General features: G+C 37.4%; 1 protein-coding gene across 1 annotated transcript in view; it reads left to right on the top strand.

The window, feature by feature from the left end:
* Positions 1-16642, top strand: part of LOC129211655 (transmembrane 9 superfamily member 2-like) — a 32465-nt gene extending 15823 nt beyond the window's left edge. The window contains exons 10-17 of the mRNA XM_054839076.1: positions 388-520; positions 2140-2259; positions 2437-2494; positions 5177-5336; positions 5954-6105; positions 7601-7712; positions 8119-8290; positions 16030-16642. Of these exons, the coding sequence (XP_054695051.1) occupies positions 388-520; positions 2140-2259; positions 2437-2494; positions 5177-5336; positions 5954-6105; positions 7601-7712; positions 8119-8290; positions 16030-16097 (975 nt within the window). The 3' untranslated portion in view covers positions 16098-16642. The remainder of the gene's footprint in view (positions 1-387; positions 521-2139; positions 2260-2436; positions 2495-5176; positions 5337-5953; positions 6106-7600; positions 7713-8118; positions 8291-16029) is intronic.
* Positions 16643-21512: the final 4870 nt, after the last annotated feature.

Below are 21512 nucleotides of genomic sequence, written 5' to 3'. Positions count from 1 at the left end.
CGTGTTGTCATTGAGACCGATGTGCTTGGTAATGGAAGCAAAAAAGATAAATGCCTGAACTAGATTGAAATGCTGTAATCCAAGTTAAATGAAATGGAATGTTTTGTTTCAGTTTAAATTTAAAATGATGTTATATGGTTTGGCTAATTACATTTTGGTTTTTCTTGCTTTAAGAGATGAGGATTTTCTTGATGAATCCTGCCTTTCTCTTTCACTGAACCATTAGGGGGTTATAAAATCAATGAGTGATGAATCAGATGCAATTAGTCTGCCTTTGGATCTAAACTGGAAGTTAATCAAACTTTAAATATGTATTTTGCATCTTGTTTGTATTAATTCACTACTGCATTATGTATCTTTGCTAAAGACATTGTTGATTTTATACAGGAAGATGCCCAAGAGGAATTTGGCTGGAAGCTGGTTCATGGAGATGTGTTTCGACCCCCGAGGAAGGGAATGTTACTGTCTGTCTTTTTGGGCCAAGGAACGCAAATTTTCATTATGACGTTTATTACTTTATGTAAGTAACTTTATTAAGGTGATGTGTTTGTAGTGAATAGTGTAAGAAAGATGCAATATTATTAAACAAAATGACAGAAGCCTGCTTTTGGAAATGAAGTTTCCCCTTTAGTAAAACAAAATATTAATACTGTTTCATAACAACAATTGTGATAGTTTCAGTAATGCTGTTGTAAGCCATGTTGTTCAAAACGTGGTATCTGGGCTAATTCAGTTTCTTTATGATTACAGAAATGAAGCTTCCTCGCTACAAGTTTCTTTTTAAAAAACAAAAACAGTTTGTCATGGTGTAAATTATCCAAGAATCTAGTAATGCAAGTTCAAAGACATGCAATCAAAGCTTTAATGTTCTCAGAACACTTTCTATCTAATACGTTTGACTCAACAGCCTGCAGCCATGCAGAAATAAGAACAAGAATGTATGCTAGCGAAATAGTACTGACACAACATTGAGATACTATGAGGGCCTACCATAAATATCTGTATATACATGTGATGATGTAGCCTGTCACAAGTTGGTGTTTTAATATACTCTATCTATAAAGTATATCACTATTCCTTTTCTTACTGTACAGTAGAATTGGGAAGTATACGGATATTTATTACAAAAGAAGAATTTTTCAAATTCTGCTCTCCAGGCTTTATTCAGATTTTTTTGTCTTTCATAGAGGAGCTGCTTTTTTCTATTTATTATGTGATGCTATAAGATTAGTAGGATTTTCTTGACGGGCTTGTCTTTCAGTGTTGATCACAACTCTTTGTAACTTACTTGACTGCAGTAGTTTCTTGTGCAACCAGTGTAATATAGAAAGAAAATCTGTATGTGTGAAATCCTTATTCTGTCTAAAACCAAAACTTCTTACGAGAGATCACTGACAAACACCTTTTCTGATAGTATCTCTGGGCTGGCCTCTACAATTAGTTCAGACACAGGCAGCCTTCTTTTTATTAAAAGGCTTATTTTCAAGGTAGCACATTCTTGAGTAAAGTGTTGTCCGTCATGGTGGCTGAGAGCCTTTTGTGGACTTTCAAGCAAGTGGCATATACCTCTAAGATCTTTTATCTTCACACTTATTTCTACCTTAAAAACAAACACACACCACCCCCAAATCCCACCAAAAACATACTCTAAAAATGCCAGCAACTTCCCCCCGCAACAGAAGAGAAGAAAAAAAAAAAAGTCCTTAGCTCTGTTAAAGGTTTTGGCTTTTCCAGACTGACTGTTCTCAGATATCCTTTGTGTCACATATTAAATTTCTCTTGTTACTTACCATGTGTAAGTATTGACCATGTATGTTTACAGGAAGACTGTAAGATTTTGGAAGCGGACTTTTTAAAGCTGAAATTTGGTTCAGGTTCATTGTTCATCTCTGTGTGGCGTGTTATTTTTCAGTCTTTTGGCTATGAGAAACTTTCTATTTAAAAGATGAGGTGGAAGTAATGCTTTATTATGAATGAGTGACATTAGCAGTATGGTCATGTGATGGATATATGAGAGCTTATGTACAGAGTCCTTATTCAAATATCTGGTAGTGAAAGAGATACTCCTGTACAGTGATAGGTGTTACAGGGGAATTTTGACATGTGTCCACAAATTACTAAATCTTTTTGTCTCTTTAGTCCTAGCTTGCCTTGGTTTCCTTTCTCCTGCCAACCGTGGTGCTTTGATGACCTGTGCAGTTGTATTGTGGGTCTTACTGGGAACTCCAGCTGGTTACGTGTCTGCTAGAATGTACAAGAGTAAGTACATGCATTTGTTTAATGTGACACAGCAGGCTAAATTCAGAATTGCTGGGCTTAATATAAATCTCAGACTGGAGCTGGCGTCTCAGACAACAAGTCTACTTCTTGCTGCTGTGATGTAAAACGGTTGGGAAAAGTTCTGAACTTGAAATTGTTTTTACTTTTCCCCCTCAGCATTTAGAGGCGAGAAGTGGAAGACAAACGTTTTGCTTACAGCTCTGCTTTGCCCTGGGTTAGTATTGTTTCCCCTCGTTCTTTCCTTTATTCTTAAGTATGAATGAATCTGAGGTGGGAAGGAGGGAGGAAAAAAGTAAATTGTTATGATGCTTGTTTGTGTGATTATTTTCTTTATTGTTCTCTGTTCCTTTTGTATATTAGCTATCTGTGAATATAAAGAAAAGTGAATTCTGAGGAGCTGGAGCCTGGTACTCTAGAACACAGCTTCTTAGCATCTTATTTTGTAATCAGCTGTGGGGGTAGGAGGAATGATGTGACTCTCTTGCAAGGTAATGTCACAGCCTTTGAGAATCACTGCCCCAGAGCATTAGGCATAGTGATGGGGTAATTCCAGTTTGATACCACAGTTCTCGGTATGTTCCAGATAATCCTGTCTTCACTGTTAATAGTTGTGGTCGCTTTGTTAGGAACTACATGGTTTTGTGGTAACTTTGGAGTGTAGTGCTCTCCTGTAAATAGGGAGAGACAGCTCTTCAGGCAGAACCTCTGTTACCTTAGTTGTAGTGTTTTCTTGTAATCATGTTATTGAAAAAGACATAAAAAAATAAATTATGATTTTTTTTTTTTTTAAAGTCAGTAGCTATATACTGCTATACTGAACAGTAGAGGTTTAGTATGCTTCTGGGTGAGAATAATGCAGAGATTCTCTTAAACTGCTTATAATCTTATATAAATGTGTCCAGTTTCGGATATGGCTGTAGTGAGTATCATACTATGGCAAATACTGTCATGCTTGGGAAGCATGATAGCTCTCCTACCTTTCATTTTCTTATAGCTCTCAAGACCTTTGGTGAGAATTAGGTCAGTGAAGAAAGGGAGTAGAAACGAATTTTTTCTGCAAGTCTTCATGAAAGTCAGAACACTTTCTATCAAATACATTTGACTCCACAGCCGGCAGCTGTGCAGAAATAAGAGCAAAAATACATGCCTGTGAAATAATACTGACACAACATTGAAATAATATGAGCGCCTACCATAAACACGTGTGATGTAACCTGTCAAGTTGGTGTTTTATTATATGTTATCTATAAAGTATATCAAGGACAAATGTCCTTGGCAAAAGTTGAGGAAAAGGTTATAAATAATTTCTTAAGGTATTTCTTCCCCCCAAAAAAGCCCAGAATGAATAAAACATGACTTGGTTTCGAGTAAAGCAGAGTTTCATCAAATGAAATGTAATGCATTCGATAGCAACTGAGTGTAGTATTTCTATGAGGAAATCTTATTTCTAAACAAAATGTGCTTCAGTCTCCCTGCTGTCATTTAGATATTATCTTGAGAGAGAAGAAAATATTTATCGTTGGAAGAAATATTGTGCTGATCATTTAAACTCCCAAATAAATTAAGTTTCACAGAGGAAGTAAAATGATTGGGGATGGTAGAATAGGAACAGATGTCTCGATTATGCTATGCTAGTTCAGTGAATTTGCATAATATCATAAACAGCCTAAGGCCATTATAGTCTCAGTAGACTGATGTGACTTCATTTTTGCAGTATTTATTTCTAACTTTGGAGGGGGTAAGTGGGATCTGTGTTACAAGCTTGTGAGATGATCAAGATTAGCAAGACTTCTAAAATGGATTTGATTTTTATTTTTTGTTCAACAAGGTGCTTACACCAGGGGTCGCTTGGGTGTGCTTATTTAACAAGTGTATTCCCCTAAACAGTTTTGGCAAGTGTAAGGCCTCTCCTAGGGAAAAAAAGAAGCCTGCCTATTGTTCTAATCCTCCCTCCTTCCTTTTTAAATTAAATACAGTGGAGGATGCATGTTCGCTTCAGAGGAGTTTAAATTCTGCCACTTTTTTAACAAAACCCAGACAAGGGTGCACTTTGCAGAGGCCCTTCCTGAGGCAGAATTTTCTGTGATGCATCTCTCAGTCCATGAATAACAGCAATTCAAGCAGGCTTTTGTATGGGGTTCCCTTGCTTCGTTGTTTTCAGCTTGGAATGTTTGAAATCCTCATCATATGTCTTGTAGTTGTTTGTTAGTGTTTTCCCAGGATGTTTAGAAAATGAGGCAGATGCACTTAATGGGGGAGGGAAGAACAGGTCTGGAGACCTGTCATGGCTGAGGTAGTCTTTATTTAAATTCTCCAAAGGTGTGGGCTACTTAACCGTGTAACTCCATGAGGCCTTAATACAAAGATTCTTGTTATAGGGAAGAGCCCTCTTTAATCCACCCTTCTGCTACCATGTTGCTGTGACACATGCTGCAGCAGGGTAATATGTTTGTTGAGAGTGATGTGTGGCTTCCTATATACAAGATTCTGCTATCACTGTGTCTTTTCAGAGGGAATTTACTGATTATAAAGGACCTAAATAAAGGAATTAAATGACTGGCAATAATAGTAAAGGTGATTCAGATAAGAGGGGGTTTTATTTATTTTATCTTTTACCATTCTTTGTATAGATTTTTACAATGGAATGTTTCTGTTACTTTTTGGTTTTATGTGCAGAGTCTTTATTTAAATAGTCATTTTACCCTAGATACTTGCATTAGAAGCATTGAATGTTGCGTTTTCACATTAACTGCACTATTGCTGAAAGTAACTAGGACTGTTAGGGGATGAAAGATTGCAAGAAACTCCATTTTTCTGATGCAGACTTTTAACTGGTTTACATTTTTTTAATACTGATATTTATTCTTTCCTGAATATTTTAATATCCTTTTTTCAGGATTGTCTTTGCGGATTTCTTCATTATGAATCTCATTCTGTGGGTGAAAGGATCTTCAGCTGCCATTCCTTTTGGCACTTTGGTTGCTATCTTAGCTATGTGGTTTGGAATTTCAGTCCCACTAACTTTTGTTGGTGCATATTTTGGCTTCAAAGAGAAGGTACAGCTCTTCGAATACAGTTTTGAAATACACCTAGCCTCTGTAGTTGAGTCATTGAATCCCTAAGCGTACAGGAACTGGTTGGATTGAAACATCTATGGCCCTATGATTTTAAAATTATGTTTCACTTTATCATGATTTTGAAACCAAGTATATGCTTATGATGTCACACTAAACTTTTTCTTTTCTGTCCATTCACTAGAATCAGAATTTAGTAGTGCTCTTGGAGGTCTTGTTTGGCTTTTGTACTTCAGTAATACCTTGGCAGTTTAATTTTTGTAGTAGTACTTCAGAACTACTTCAGTTTGTACTTCACTAGTTTGAGATAATGCCAGACTAAGCAACTGAGAAAAAGTTGTGGGGTTTTTTTAATTAAGGACTGAACAGATTTCTTTCCTTTTGTTCTGACTTGCTTACTGAGCAATAGTTGGAATATCTAAAGCATATGTGTTTTTTCCTAATGATGGATATGAAGTTGTAGTTTTCTTGGTTTGGTAACTTGGATGGCTTATGGATGAAAATAAAGTTAAGCTATGTTTATCAAATCTTTAGATGCTAATATTAGGGAAAAGCAATCTTATTTATGATGTAATAATTTATCTTAATTCATTTTGAAGCCTATTGAACATCCAGTTCGTACAAACCAGATTCCTCGCCAAATTCCAGAACAGTCCTTCTTCACAAAGCCATTGCCTGGTATCATAATGGGTGGTATCTTGCCCTTTGGCTGTATTTTTATTCAACTTTTTTTCATTCTGAATAGCATTTGGTGAGTATCACTTTTGTTGTTGTTGTCCTAATTATGCTGGTTTGATAATAAACACACTGTGAGTTTGAATGTCCCAAACCAATTAATGCGAGGAATCAATTTTCTATATTTTTTATTTCCTTGCAGACTTTTGAGGAATTTCCAGAATCTGCTTATTTATTCCTGTGCTTAGAACTTAAACTATTTCTTTTTATTGACATCTGCAAAGTGTGAAATTAGAATCCTGTTGCCTTGTTTTATCTTTCTGGCTCTGAACAGCACAAACATGGTCTCATGCTGTTGTGGTCAAGTGGAGGCTACTAATCTGTTGTGTAACTATATTATGATTTATGAAACTAATATGATCTAGCAGTTTCAGCTGTTAAATCTGAATCAGGTTGAGATCTTAGGATTCCATGTTCTGCAAAACAAAGACTCCACCCCCTGTGAAACATCTACACCACTCCTAAATCTTGTCAAAACCTAGTCAAGCAGGTGCATGGAAAATTAAACTAGTGTAATCTTTCCTAACTTTCACAATGTAAATATGAAATGTTTAATATATGGTTGTTGGATGGAAAATATTAACCTGAAGGTGCCAAGTTTTTAAGGTGCCCTCTGCTGAGATTTCTTACAAAACAGTTTTCTAAATCAATTCTTAAATGCAAATATATTAGATATGTTAGCCTGTGACATTAGTCTCAGTGAAAGTAGAAACTGTGTAATATAACTGTGATGGAAAATGTGATCAGCTGACAAACAGGTACACTCTGGGCTTTTGTTGTTGAAATTACTGTATTCCCAAATTGTTTCTCACTATTTATCCTACAAAAGGGAAGCATGGAGGGAATGTGCAACTTCCACTCCGTCAAATCTTACACTGCAGTAATTGTCACCATTACTCAATAAAGTTGATTTTGTTACTTCCTTTATCTGAAAGACACCAGATCAAAAGTAAACAAGCGTATTTCCATTGAATTTTTTGAGTGTTTTTGTGTTTGGTTAGCCCTTGGATTGTAGCCAGACTTGGTCTGGGGATAGACTGGGAGTGGAGAAGCATCTGGTTGGATGTGGTAAGGAGATGCAGAGACACCTGGAAAACTTACCTACAGTAGGAGGAAGAAAGTGGCTCTTATAACTAGAGAAGAGTACAAGTGATGCAAGCGTTAGGGAAGCTAAAGGAGACCTGAAGTGATTAAAAATTTCTGGAAACTGCCCATGACTCTTCTCTGTGAAAGCTGATTGAAGCTCATTTCAAGGGAAGTATAACTGGGGACTTTGAGCATTGCTCTGTAAAATGGTGGTTTTATTTCCAGAGTATGTTCAAATAGACTAAAAAAAAACCTTTTTATGAATCAGCCGATAGTGGTATGTATAGGCAAAGTTACTCCAGTGGTGTGGATTTTTTTTTCTTTTTTTTAATTAGCTTAGCATCTGGTCAGGTAACGCTGTAAACTAACTCAGAGAACTTCAACCAAATATGAGACTCTTGTTTTTCTTCATTTTTTTATTTTAGGTCTCATCAGATGTACTACATGTTTGGCTTCCTGTTCCTAGTTTTTATAATTCTTCTAATTACGTGTTCTGAGGCTACAGTTCTGCTGTGCTACTTCCATCTGTGTGCGGAGGTAAAAAATACAATTTTGATGTAGATACCACTTTTAGCTGGAAGATGTTAGAGTTGAGGTGCTGTGCTGGATGCTGTGAAGGAATTGTATTGTCGGCCCTTGACGTGCCTATTTTGGCTACTCTTCTGAAACGTGCCTTCTGCTTCAAAATCCACTGTTTGCAGCAGATAAGTAAAAATAAACAGCCTTGATATGAAATAATTTCATGTTTGTAATGGAAGCAATAGAGCTGACTTTGAGAAAGGAAACAAAAATAGCTATGTGCAATGTTGGAATTTTTCTTTTTTGAGATAAATTTTGAAGAATTAAATGTATTTCATAAGACAATGGTTTTTTTTTAACCAATTTATTTAGATTCTGTTTTCTATGTGATGTCTCTTATTGAATGGTTTATTTTTTCTTTCAGGATTATCACTGGTGGTGGCGATCATTCTTGACAAGCAGCTTTACAGCAGTTTATCTCTTCATCTATGCAGTTCATTACTTCTTCTCTAAACTCCAGATAACAGGAACCGCTAGCACCATTTTATACTTCGGTTACACAATGATCATGGTCTTGATTTTTTTCCTTTTCACAGGTAAGTACAGTATTCAAACTAAAATGAATGCATGAGTTCCTGGTTTTTAAATGAGAAACATCAGGTGAACTTTAGACTATCAGAAACATTAAATACAATTCATGACTCTTTAGGTAGTGTTACTTTTATGGTTTGTGACACCACACATCACAGTAAGATATTCTTTAAGTTTTTTTTTCTAACTTGAAATTACATTTATTTATAGTATAATTAATTTTCTTTTATTGCATATTATATTAGCAGTGAGTTCAAATCATTATATTTTCAAAGTGGTGTTCTTCACTTTGTCGGGGTTGTTTAACTTTATTCTGGATTTCATAATTGGTTCTAGAAGCTCTAGTTAGAGATACTGCACTCTGCATATGGAGAATAAAAGATGTTTTCAGCTTTCGTTATTAGCAAGTGAAGCAGGTTGGTACTGAGAGAAAATGTGCATGTTGACAGTAGAGAGTTCTAGTACGGTTAGAGGTGGTCTTACCACTCGTTAAGCACCACTTCTTAATGGCAGGAATGGACCTTAGCTGGAGGAACATATTTGAAATATGGCTCTCCATTTTTTTTAGTAGTCCAGCTTTTCTGACGTTACTCAAACAGGCAAAGTGTCTTCTACAGAATTACTCTAATGTTCATAATCGCTTGGCTCAAACTATAATTTCGAGGTTGATTTGATGTGAAATCTGTGCCAGATTTACCATGTGTTAGATGAAATTAGAAGCTCTTTGAAGGGTACTGGCCCTTAAAAATAGCCAGGAGCATTTTGTATTGGTGTTCCTCATACTGCTGCTGTTGTATATGTGGTTTTAACACGTGAAGTCACATCTTTTATGTGTCACTGTGCTGCAGTGGTAGAACTAGAGAAAATGTTATTCATATAAAATGGATTGTTCCGTAAACCAGCCTTTACATTCATTCTTAAGATTTGTAATAGAGGATCTCTTTGTGGATGGCATGATGGTTCAGATTGTTACTTAACATCTACCTGATTATTAAAACTTGCCATAATTACTTTAGACTTATGAAATGCATCTCTTAACTCCCTTGATGCAGTTAAAAAAGAGTGGCTAAAATAAGTAAGGATCGTAACTCAGCATCAGACCTCAAGTTTGTCAGTTCAGCAGTGAGAAGGACCTCTTTCATCTTCATTGCCTCTAATACTGGTTGAGTACGAGGCAAAAGAAGCACTGTTCGCAATAAAACACTTAAGAAAATTACTGTATGGGTTTGAACAAAGCAAATACTCTGTAGAAATTATATTTAATAACATTAACTGGCACTTATTGCTAGATTTTTATTGTTGTTTGTTATTTAGATCTGTGTCTCTTCAAAAGAAAGTAAAAAAAAGTTTTCAAAAGTGTGTGTGGGGGAGGGAGGATTTAATTCTTTTAATTTTTAATTATTAGAAAGCAAACATAGAAGTTGGCGTCTTGCCAGTTAAAACCCTGCTTAAATCCTGGCAAAACAGACAGGCTCCAGATGTCCTCTATAATATATGTAAAAACAAAAAACAGAAAATAACTATAGTGTAAAATGTTTTAATTACTTTTAAACTAAAGCAATATGTTAATGTGTGCCTGGGTTTTAGCATAGGTTAGTTACTATTCTGCCAATTTCAATTTCACTTACAAGATGCAAATTGGCGGAATTAAAAATATTCCTGTCATATATAAAACGATAATTGAAATTGTCATGGCAGCTGCTGAAATGGTATTAAAAGCTTCAGATGTGCTGATCCTGGAGTTCTTGATGTGGAGGCCAGTGAGGCCCCAAAAGTACAATAAGAAACTGTGCTGCTGTTACTTTTTTTTTTAAAATAGAAACACGATAGTGGTGGCTATGTTGTATTTGTAGTTCGTGAAGAAAGCTGCTAGCTTCTAGTGACAGTCACTTCTTTTTTTTTAAAGTTAAATAGAATAGCTAGTCACTAGAAAGGTAAAAGATACATGGACTGTGTAATAAATCTTTGCTAATGTAAAATGCTGTGTTAAATTTATTTCCCATATTTAGTTTGATAAGTGCTTTTTTTGGACTGAAATGTAAGCTGTTATAGATAGATAACTCAAAGTTAGGTGTAAAATATTCCTTAATAGCACTTGCTTTGGAAATTAAAGTGTTCAGTCTGTCACAAGTTAATGACGGTGAGCGAGTTTACTAATGTAGTTCTACATGTTGTGCACAATAATAGTGTTCTTGGTGTATGTATGCTCCCAAAATGGGACCTTGATCTATTCCACTTAAGTTAGCACTAGGTATTTTGATTTTCTCTATTCTTACACATTAGTTCTCAGCAACTGTGACAGAAATAGAAAGGGCAGTGTTAATACCTCCTATGTGGTGGTGTGGTGTGTTACTGTGGACATTACAAAAGGGATCATAACGAATAAGTAAATAGGAGCTGAATGCTTGTGTAGCAACAACTACAATAATATAATCTGACCAGTGAAATCTAACAATTAACGTGCACACGCAAATGAGACAAGTTTATTTTAATGCACAAAGTGCAGCAAATATTTCAAGAAATAATAAGTATGGTTGAATAGGGATAGCTACATGATTACATGCGTTCTATGCTAGGAGACAAAAAAATGCTCAACATAGTCAAAGCATGTTGCTTTACAGTGACCTCTATTTTTGAACATCGTTTTCACTTGTGAGTTAATGCCATTTTCAAAATTGAGTTTTGATCTTCCGGGTAGATTGTGTTTAGAATCTGAGATTCTGAAGCACCCACCACTGTGCGGTGATTGAAACCAGTATGATACAGAGAGCTTTTTAGGTACATAAGAAGTATCAGCCAAGTGCAGAGTGCTTTTCTATTTGCTTTCTTACAATCTGTTCGTGCTTTGAATTCTTTTTTCTTCATTAAACAATAAAGCTAGAAGAAACTAACAGAGCAGAACAGTCTCCTCAATGTATTTTGGCATTATTCTGTGCAATAATCCTTGTTTTTAATTTTGAACTAGTTTACTGATAACTTTCCCTTGCCCAGTTAGATACTAGCTTGTGATCTTCTTTCTGTGTATAAGAAAACTGTTCCTCAGTTGTTGTATATGTTACAGACCAGAGTATTCAACAGTTTTCCGGTATAGAAACTAGAGGACAAAAGGATCAAAAAAACACCTGAGGTGTCAGTGTCTCCCTAGTATATATGTGGATGTATTGGACACATTTTGCTTCTTGGATAGAGAAATTACTCGAGACATCTTCACAGCTGAGTTCTTGAATTTTAAATAGCTCCCACAAAAATGATCTTTTAGCTGTATCTCCCTAGGATGATTGATGATGTACAGTGGGCTGCAGTGCACTAGGATGGCATCAGTTTCCTAGACTAGTAGGGGTTATTTAGAAAGGCAGAATCTTAAAATATGAGGGTCACCCACTTGGCGAAAAATAAAGGTCTATCCCGCAAAAGTGGGTTCTTAAATGTATGTCGTTCAGCTGCTTTTTCATTTAATTTAAGCTGATGAGTGGTTAGGATTGGTTAAGGTAAATATTACCCACGAGACTAATTTGTAATACTTGATTAAAACAAACAAACAGATTTTACAGGCTAATTGGAGGAATTGGTGTCAGGCTTGGTATCTTTGTGCTGTGTCATTTGATAGTGATGTGCATATGAAAGCTGTAAAAACCTTACAGTGGAAAGGCATTTGGACCAATCAGAAAATAATTTTAGAGGTCTCAACTCTTTCAGCTAGTGGGGTTTGTTTCTTTGGGGGTTTGGGTTTTGGAGGGTTTTTTGGGGGGAGGTTAAGTATTTACTGTTAGAATTTTTTTAATGGCTTTAAAAATAAACACCTTCAGGTATCTGTTTTCTGTCATGTTGTGTTCATTGATGTCTGTCAGTGAAGCAGTGAGCTGAAGAGGTGTACTCCTTGTTGATAGTGCTTCAAAACTTTGGTTTCAGTTTGAATGTGTTTTGAAAGAAACGAATATAAGCAAGATGCCAGGGTGGTCTTATCTAAAGCTTACCTAAATAGCCCTGCTATTCTAATGAGAGGCACATTTTAACTGAGGGATGATTCTAATTTTCATGCAAGATGTGCATAGAAAAACGCTCAAGACTGAAGAGTGAGTATGCTTTTCAGGAAGATACATTTCAAGCCATGCTACTTGAGATGGCAAGATTGTATTTTAACTAGTGCAACTAATAATGACAATTTTACTAGTAGAGCTACAGTTGCAGGATCATACTACTTCCTGATCATCGCTCATCTGTATTTTAAGATTGGTGTTAGTCAAAGTAGTTAAAAGGGGAATCTGGGAACCTGTTATACTAGTCAGCACTGGCTTAAAGATCCAGTTTGATGCTTTTCTGTATAAAGTGCTAAAATTTGGAACAAGTAGCAAACTTGTGAGATGGGCTAAAATGTAGAAAACACATTCTAGCTAGAATTTTCAAACAAGCCAAACTAGTTCAGAGTTGTTATTCTTCCCCACTCATTATTCATGTAAAGATCCCTTTCTGATTGGGATATTTACTCCTGTATAGAAAATTGGAAGCTTTCTGATTGAATTACCTTTTGTGGACCTCATAGTGGTTCATGGAATCACAAGCAGCCCTAAGTCTAGGGTGGAAAAAACACTGAATTTCAGCGGAACCAGGCACTGTACTGCTTATGTTCTTTAAAAAAAAAAAAAAGTTAAGCTTTTTGCTGCAATACCATAGACAATCCTGTAGGCAAAGCAGCTGTGTAACTTAAAGCAGCTTATTAATAACATTTCCTCAACTTACATTAATTTCTGTCTATTAATACTGAGTTTGTACTATCAACACAACTCCATGCTGACCTGAGCTTTTGGAAGTTCCTAGTCTGTGTGTTTGGCCTGTGTTACTTTAAAAAAAAAAAAAAGCGCACTAAAAATGCCTAGTTGATTTTCTGTGATTAATTCTCACTTCTAAATCTGCAGTTGAATTCTTAAGGTAGATTTTCAACCTACTTGTGATTCTGCCAGCATCTTTAAACCATTCTGACCTTTGAGTGTCAAGTATACTATTTAGGAGAGGTACTTTTGACAGTGATGGTGCCCTTAGTTTGCTCTTTTTTGAAGTTGCTGATCCACAGAGCTATCCATATCTGGAATTTGTAGGATAAATTTGTTCATGGGAGGGAAGAAGAAATTACAGTACTGGTAAGCCCTAATTACTGATGTGGGATTAATGCACCGTGGAAGTAACAGCAGAAGGAAACTGCTGACCACGGAAGGTGCTGACTACATCAGACTGTATCTTGGTGATGAGTCCAGCCTTTCTCTCCTGAGCTTCTAAGTTCATGGTTTGAATCTGGTGTCTGACAAACATTATCACTTTCTGCTTGTGTTAGAAAACATTGTCTTACTCTAGTTCCAGTACATTGGCAAAATCTCTGATAAAGTTTAAAAAAGGAGCAGGGGTACTTGGTCTTTGATTTGCTAAACAGACTTTTTTTTAGGAGAGAAGTTGAAAATCAATGTTACTGAAACCTGTGAAAATCTATTTATAGATGAAATGCTTGTTCACAGTGTGAAGTCTTCAGATTCTGCTATGAATGATGCCATGTTTTATAGAAAGTTGATGCATCAGAAAGATTGAGTGACAAGGATTGGAGGAAAATACTGTGGATTTAGAGTGTTTTCCCATATTAAGTTATGACATGCTCAGAAAACTGTGGAAAATCCCATTCTTGTGTTAGTTATTTTCATTATGATATTACAATTTTGTTCTAGAACAGCAGATAGATTTTTAAGATATCTCTTAAACATTTGGAAGAAACACTGCTTTCAAAGCCATAAAAGGCTCAAAGTGGGCTATATTATAAAAACAACTAGAGAGCAGATGCTGAGAACCATTATTAGGAAAAAACCATGAGGGTAAGGCTTAGAGTAACAATGCTGATATCGGAGTATGGACACAGTAGGAAGGAGTGAGAATTGACCATAAACTGCAAAGCCTTAGCGATGTCAAGCCTACAAAGGAATTAAATTCCTTCTGTGGTTGGTGTCTGATCTCCTGTCAACAGCAGTAAATCTGCCATCTCCTACTGTTTCGGAGGATGATAACTGCAAACTTGGAGGGAAAGGGTGATCTGTGGCATATAATAGTAGGCTGTCAAAAAGCCTTTAACTGCAAATATACATGGTAGCACGAAGAACACAAGAATTGGCATATAGATAATAAGCATCCAGAGACAGGTTCCTCACTTATCAAATGTGTAGATGTGGTCTGAAAGACAGAAATGTAATGAATGTAGAAAAGACAAGTGCTTAATAAAGAACCTCCTGGTTAGTAAACCAGTCATAATGAAATAGTGAAAAAAGTTCGAGCCAATGTTAAACATAGACTGTACAAACAGAAAAGGATGGATGTAAAACTGGAGGAGGTGAGTGCATCGTCTTGCAAGTGCCTGTAGTGTGGCTGGTAAGGGCTGTCACAGGACTGGCATGTAGCCGTGTCTTGGAGAATGAATTCAGCTGGAACTGAGACCTTTCTTTTTTAGCTGGTAAGGCTAAAAGCTGTGTGGCAGTTTACCCCTAGGTAAAAGCACGAGGAACAATGCATTGCTCCTCTTGGAGGCTTAAGACTTAATTAATTGTATGGGACTCAATGTCTCCTTGCATACTAAGTTTTTAAAGTAATTTAAAAATAAATGTGATGGACAATGTCTTTGCAGTTACCCCATAATAGTGACTGTGGGGTGAGAATTGCACATTTGTTCTTTAGCTTAACAATAGAAAACCAGTGTAGACTAACCTCATTCAGTGTCATCTTCTTTCTCCATCATCTTACTCTGCACTGTGCTAACTCAAGCCACAGGACTTGACATGTGGCCCAGAGTCCCTCCAGAAGGTAGTTGTGGGATTTTTTTTCCCCTACTGTTGGGTTGGATGACTAAAGAACTGGATTGGTGAGAAATCAAGGAAGGCTATACCAAACCAGACCACAGGTCCTCTACCCAAGCACCCTAACGGCACTACTCCCAGGAAGGGGTATGAGAACAGGGCAAGTATGTACTGGTACTTTCTCCCAGCCTCCCATCAGCTGTGGCTCAAGGGCTTTTTTAGCACTTGAAAGGAAATGATGTCTCTGTAATTAATAGCCTTTGGATTACTTTGTTCATGAATTTGTTCAGTTACCCAAACTAGTGTATGTTTTTATTACCTATAATGACCTGTGACAGGAAAATCTGTAGCTTGAATACACGTTACACAAAATGATGTGTTTTGGTTTGTGTCACTGCTAGTTCCATTTGATGCTTGTTCCCAACTGCTATAGCAGTCAGAGCATTGCTTTAGCAAAAGGAAGTAACAGGATATATAGAGTAAGAAGTTTCCTTTTCTTGAGTATAAATAGAGCACAGAACAGAAAACCGGGCCGGGTGACTTTTCCTAAGGCTTTGTTTTATAGCATAATTCACAGGTGGCTGTGAACTATTGTAGACGTAAAAACTAGGTAAGTGGTGACTTTGTGTGCATATAGAAGTCAGTTTCTTCAATGGCACTTGTGCGCCTGCTAATGGTGATAGTGGCATCGCCTTCAGTGGTTTAAATGTACAACCAGCCTGGTCCTAGAAGTCATCTTTGATCTGAATCAATAACTTAGCCCAGGGATGAATGTGTTTTGTTAAATTTAACAAGTGCTGTTATTCTGCATAGTTAGCTGGATTACAATGTTTTATTCTGTCCTGCTGGGAAGTACTTGTTAGATTTTTTCCTCTCGGAGCAAACTGGATGATAAACTAACCATTTTCACTTTCTCATTTTAGGGACTATTGGATTTTTTGCCTGCTTCTGGTTTGTAAGTAAGATTTACAGTGTTGTGAAAGTGGACTGAAATGCTTCAAAGTGTCTTTTGAACATATCTCCCTTGCTGTTTGATAATTTTTACCATGTATTGAAAAACATCCTGTGTAATTAATCTAATTTGGAAAAGCTGAAGAGCAAACTACAGCATAAAATACAGATTTTTATTGAAGGAAATGGCACCATTTGAAAAATGTTTACGTCAGTATACTCACCGAACATGTTAATTCTGATCATTCTAAAAACTATATCCAAAATTTGATTTAGGACAAATAAAAATTCTGTGAAGTAGTTTATTTGAAAAATGAGTGCATTATACAGTCCTCCAGCTGAAATACCTTGTGGGTTTTTTTCTGTTACCTCTTTTGGTTACCATTTATATACCATGAAAGCATAGGACTGTCAGTAAAATCTATGTAAAATGTGAATTTTTTAACTTAACTATGATTGTACATATTATCCTGCACCTTCTTTACAAGTAGATATCTTCTTACAAATGTACATGCATTTACTGTAATGTAGACTTTATTAAAATATCGACACTGGTTTTTGTTCAAATAAAACTGCACAACTCTAGCTGACTTGTTTCCTGTTAATTAGGCCTTCACTACTTGGACACAGATCGCATTAGTTTGACCAGTTGATAGCTCTCAACTTTTTCATTGTTTATAAGCAGTTTGGCTGTGACTTGGGCTGCTAATTGTCAATGCGAGCAGAAGGACTGGTAGGTCACTTGAATCCATGGCTGTAGGATGGGCAGAGTGCTATTACCTGTACCTCAGCTGTGTACTTACTGTAACTTTCTCCAAAATATTTTTTGCTGGGCAAACCATTGCTTTCTATCAAAGAGTGAAAACCTTAAAAACTTTTCTTTTTTTTTTTTTTTCCCCTCTGAAACACACATCTCATTGTTCTTTGTCCTGTGAAGACTTTGTGCAGCTTGTTGGTAAGTTTAGCCATGAATCTAGTGGGCTTGGGAATGGATGATTCTTAACAGTGAAGCCTTTCTTCCTGCTCTGCAGAGCTTGTGCTTAAATGCTGGATTACATGAGATGAAGTATTTAATAGCCTCTTCAGTTACAAGCCATTCTTCTCTTGGGAATGTCAAGGTTTTAAAGAGACTCCTCAAAATCTTGAATTGCACGTGAAGCTGAGCAGAGAGACTTCAGACACATAATTCAAATGGCTGTGTTGCTGACCCTGTTGCAGATGAGCAAAGGGGATGTTCACTCAGATTAATCGGTGAAATACTCAAAGCTTATTAACTGGCATATGGAAACATTCATCGCTGGAAGCTGCTTTTCAATGTCTAAGCCTGCAATTTAACAAGACCCAAAATGACTCCATATCTGTTCGCAGTCATACAAATACTAAATAACTGTTGTTAATGTTTAATATCCTTAACAAAATGTAATCTTTGGTATGAGGATTTCAAGTCTCACCTCTACGTGTAGTTGTTCCTTCCAGGTTACTGACCTGTGGGACAGATCACCTGGCTAAGCTGGAATGAGTACCAGGCTGCATCTTTCAAACAGTGCCTGTGGCATAAAAAAGAGGCTTTAGGCAACTTGATAAAAAGAGCCAAGCATTAGTGTACCAGGAGGAGCTGGCTACAATAGAGATTGTTTAAAGTGAGATTCAGGTATGCTCTTGATGGCAACTTGGCCTCCCAAATGTTTTCCCCTCCTACCACCAAAATCTCCATTTCCTTTCTGTTCCTTCCCAGAGGTAGAAAACTACAGATTTGCCATTAGAGAAATGAGCTTGCGGTTATCTGCTGGTTCAAGAGCACCATTCACTTTATTAAAGATTTCATGTTCATATTGAAATTAATCATAGAATCACGGAATGGTTTGGGTTGGAAGGGACCTTAAAGACCATCTAGTTCCAACCCCCTGCCATGGGCAGGGACACCCTCCACCAGACCAGGTTGTCCAAAGCGCCATCCAGCCTGGCCTTGAACACTTCCAGGGATGGGGCATCCACAGCTTCTCTGGGCAACCTGTGCCAGTGCCTCACCACCCTCACAGGGAAGAATGTCTTCCTAATATCTAATCTAAAACCAACTCATCATTAGTCTCTGCTTGGACATTGAGCCGTTGACTGCAACTCTTTGAGTGTGACCATCCAGCCAATTCCTTATCCACTGAGTGCTTCATCCATTGAATCCATGTCTCTCCAATTTGGAGACAAAGATGTCATGCGGGACAGTGTCACATGCTTTGCACGAGTCCAGGTAGGTGATGTCGGTTGCTCTTCCCTTATCCACTAACACTGTAACCCTGTCATAGAATGCCACCAAATTTGTCAGGCACGATTTGCCCTTAGTGAAACTGTGTTGACTGTCACCAGTCACCTCCTTATTTTCTGTGTGCCTGAGCATAGTTTCTAGGAGCATCTGCTCCATGATTTTTCCAGGCACAGGGGTGAGACTGACCAGTCTATAGTTTCCCGGATCTTCCTTTCTCCCTTTTTAACAATGAGGGTTATGTTTCCCCTTTTTCAGTCAGTGGGACCTTCATCAGACTGCCATGACTTCTCAAATATGATGAAGAGTGGCTTGGCAACTTCATCCTCCAGTTCCCTCGGGACCCACAGATGCATCTCATCAGGTTCCTTAGATGGTCTTGAACCTGACCTTCTCCTGCAGTGGGTGGTTCTTCATTCTCCCAGTCCCATCTTTGCCTTCTGCCACTTTGGCAGTGTGGCTCGAGCATTTGCTGGTGAAGACAGGCAAAAATGTCGTTGAGTACCTCAGCCTTCTCCATATCCCAGGTAACCAGGTTTCCTGTTTCTTGGAGAGGGCCCACATTTTCCCTAGTCTTCCTTTTATCACTGACGTACATATAGAAGCTTTTCTTGTTGCTCTTGACGTCCCTGGCCAGATTTAATTCTAGAAATGGGTGCTGTCTGTTTAAAAATGTCCTTCCTATTAAATCTTTTATTTAAAGTTAGGGGTTTTTTTATGGGATACTTGAGAAAGGAGGAAAAAAAATGAAAAAACATAAGTAAAGAGAGTTGTTGGCTGAAGCTGCTTTTGAATTTTACATGTTCAAAGGGAAATTAATTCATGAGAGAATTTGGAGCTACAATTGGTATAAAATCCCAGCAGGAAATTTTACCAGATTAATAAATATGCATTTCACAAGAGGCAAAGTAATATGAGTTGTAAAATTGTATTTACAGTGCTTTCTCTGCTTTTACTGTGACTACTAGTGACTTAAAAAGTAGAAACTGAGTTAAGCAAGTTTCTGAAGCTTGCCAGTAGTCTAGAGCCAAAGCCATAAAAGTAAAATCAGTCATTCTCACGCAGTTATCATCAGAGAACTTGGAGGTTTTTTTGTAAATTCACATTTTTTATATTCACGTAAATCTGGCATAATTCAAAATGTAACAGTCTTCGTGGTGGAAACAAAATGTTACGGAGCAATAGAGTGTATCTAAAACAGAAAAAGGCTGCAGTTTTGGTCTTATTTCTTCAAAATAGTTCGATACTGTTGTGGCAAAGGCAGTTATTTTGCTGGTCTGTCACAGGCTGTATGTTTGAGTATAATTCAAATGAATTTGAAGAATGCACTTCATTTACATGCTAGAGGGGTGATCTGAGTGGTGGTACGTTTAAAATAATTAATCCATTGTTGTTCTCCTGTGGACACCTGTGAGATTCACTGCTGCTGCACTCCCTCTGCCTAGGAGACAACTACCCCTCTTGTCTCTTGAAGTCCTCTACATCTAAATACTTTTGCTGGGCCCGGATCTGAGATTTGTGCTGTTTGCAGAGAATCTGGACATAAGCCCTTGGAAAGAATTTTCTGCCATCTTTTTTTTTTTTTTTTTTTTAAACTAAGGAAAAGCTGGAAGCTGTCTTCTGGCTTTGTGTTTCTAGAGGAAGCCAGCAGGCTGTAAATTAAATACACCACCTTTAAATTGATATATGCCCATAATTTGTAAGCCCTAGCCAGAAAGCAGTAGACAAACTTCTTAGTTTTAATTTCATTGTGTGCAGAATGGGCTGTAATAATGTGATTTTCCAGTGACTCTCGGTGCTCTTTGGGAGTGTTTAAACTACAGGTAAAGATCTTGTCCACTCTGTGTTGAATCAGCTGTGGGTTTTGAGGATGAAATGGTCAGTATGGGGACATGGGTGTTTTAAGTACTTAGATCACCAGTGTCTGATCCCTAACCCATTTTATATTAACTTATGAATAATAGCTGTCACATGGAAATAACCATTATTCATCTACTCTCGTTAGAACAATGGGCTTAGTAAAGCATTCCCTATCCTGTTGCGGATACTTGACCCTTCTGCCCTCTTTAAAAAAAGTAAAAAATCAGGCTGTTTTGGCTTTTCCGAAGTGTGTGTATAAGCATCTATGTTGCATTTTTGTGATGTTCCCAGGAATGGACTCGCAGCAGATGGCGTAAAGCATCTCCTGTATAAGACTCTTCTTGTAATAACCACCCCAATCCAGCAGACTTTGTAGAATGTCATGTTTGTCATATTTTAAGTAAAACTTGACAAGTTACAACAGAACCTCAAAGGAAGGAGGGATTTCAGTGCTGATGTCTTACATTTCATTCCGCTTGCTTGAGCAGTGTTGAACAGCTTCAGCCTCAGCTTTGTTCCTGAATCTAAATGCCAAGAACAAGGCTGATGTATAGTGAGGGCAGAAGTCAGGTGCAGTATATATATGGGGCTGCTGCCCATGCCTATGGAAATGTCCTTGAGGACTATAAATGGTGTTGCTGTGGGGGAGCTGGGAACACATGGTGTATTCATGATGAGTTGTGATGGAAGGAAGTTTGATGAACAGCAATAAACTTGTCTTCAGTGCCTTGCTTAATGTTCCTTATACCAGTTGTGCTTTTGTGTTTGATAACACATGCCAAGTTTGTGTTTAAAATTTGTCTCAGAATTAAGTCTGCTGTGCTGATAGCTCGAATGTTTGCAAAGGACTGGGGGAGAGGAAATTTAAACTAAAGTTCACCTGCATTTAAATGCTAGTGTAGATATGGGATCTCTTCTGGAACCTGTGGGCGAGATTTTTAATAGCAACCACCACATGAAGATCCAGCTGTGAAAATCACGCATAAAAGAAGGAATATTAGGCATTTTGCATCATAATAATCGGGGGCAAGGCAAATGGCTGCTGAAGTGGATGGAGAAGGGTTAGGTCATGCTGGTCAGAAACTGTAAGGAAAGGACAATTCTTAGATGTGTGATTTCGTGATGGAGATCTGCCTGCTATAGTCTTACACCAGATGGTCAGATGTCCAGGTCCATTACTGTGAGCAGTATCACCAAAGCTAATGGAAATAAAGTATTGAAGTTCAGCACAGGTGTTGCTGTTTCTCTGACTGGTTGTCATGGTTTAACCCAGCAGGCAGCTAAAACAACTACACAGCTGTTTGCTCACTTCCTCCTGCCACAGTGGGATGGGAGAGA

The sequence above is a fragment of the Grus americana genome, chromosome 12 (genome assembly GCF_028858705.1).
Source record: "Grus americana isolate bGruAme1 chromosome 12, bGruAme1.mat, whole genome shotgun sequence".
Classification (NCBI taxonomy): Eukaryota; Metazoa; Chordata; class Aves; order Gruiformes; family Gruidae; genus Grus; species Grus americana.
The sequence above is the reverse complement of the archived record's forward strand: the minus strand, read 5'-3'. Positions and strand labels throughout refer to the sequence as shown.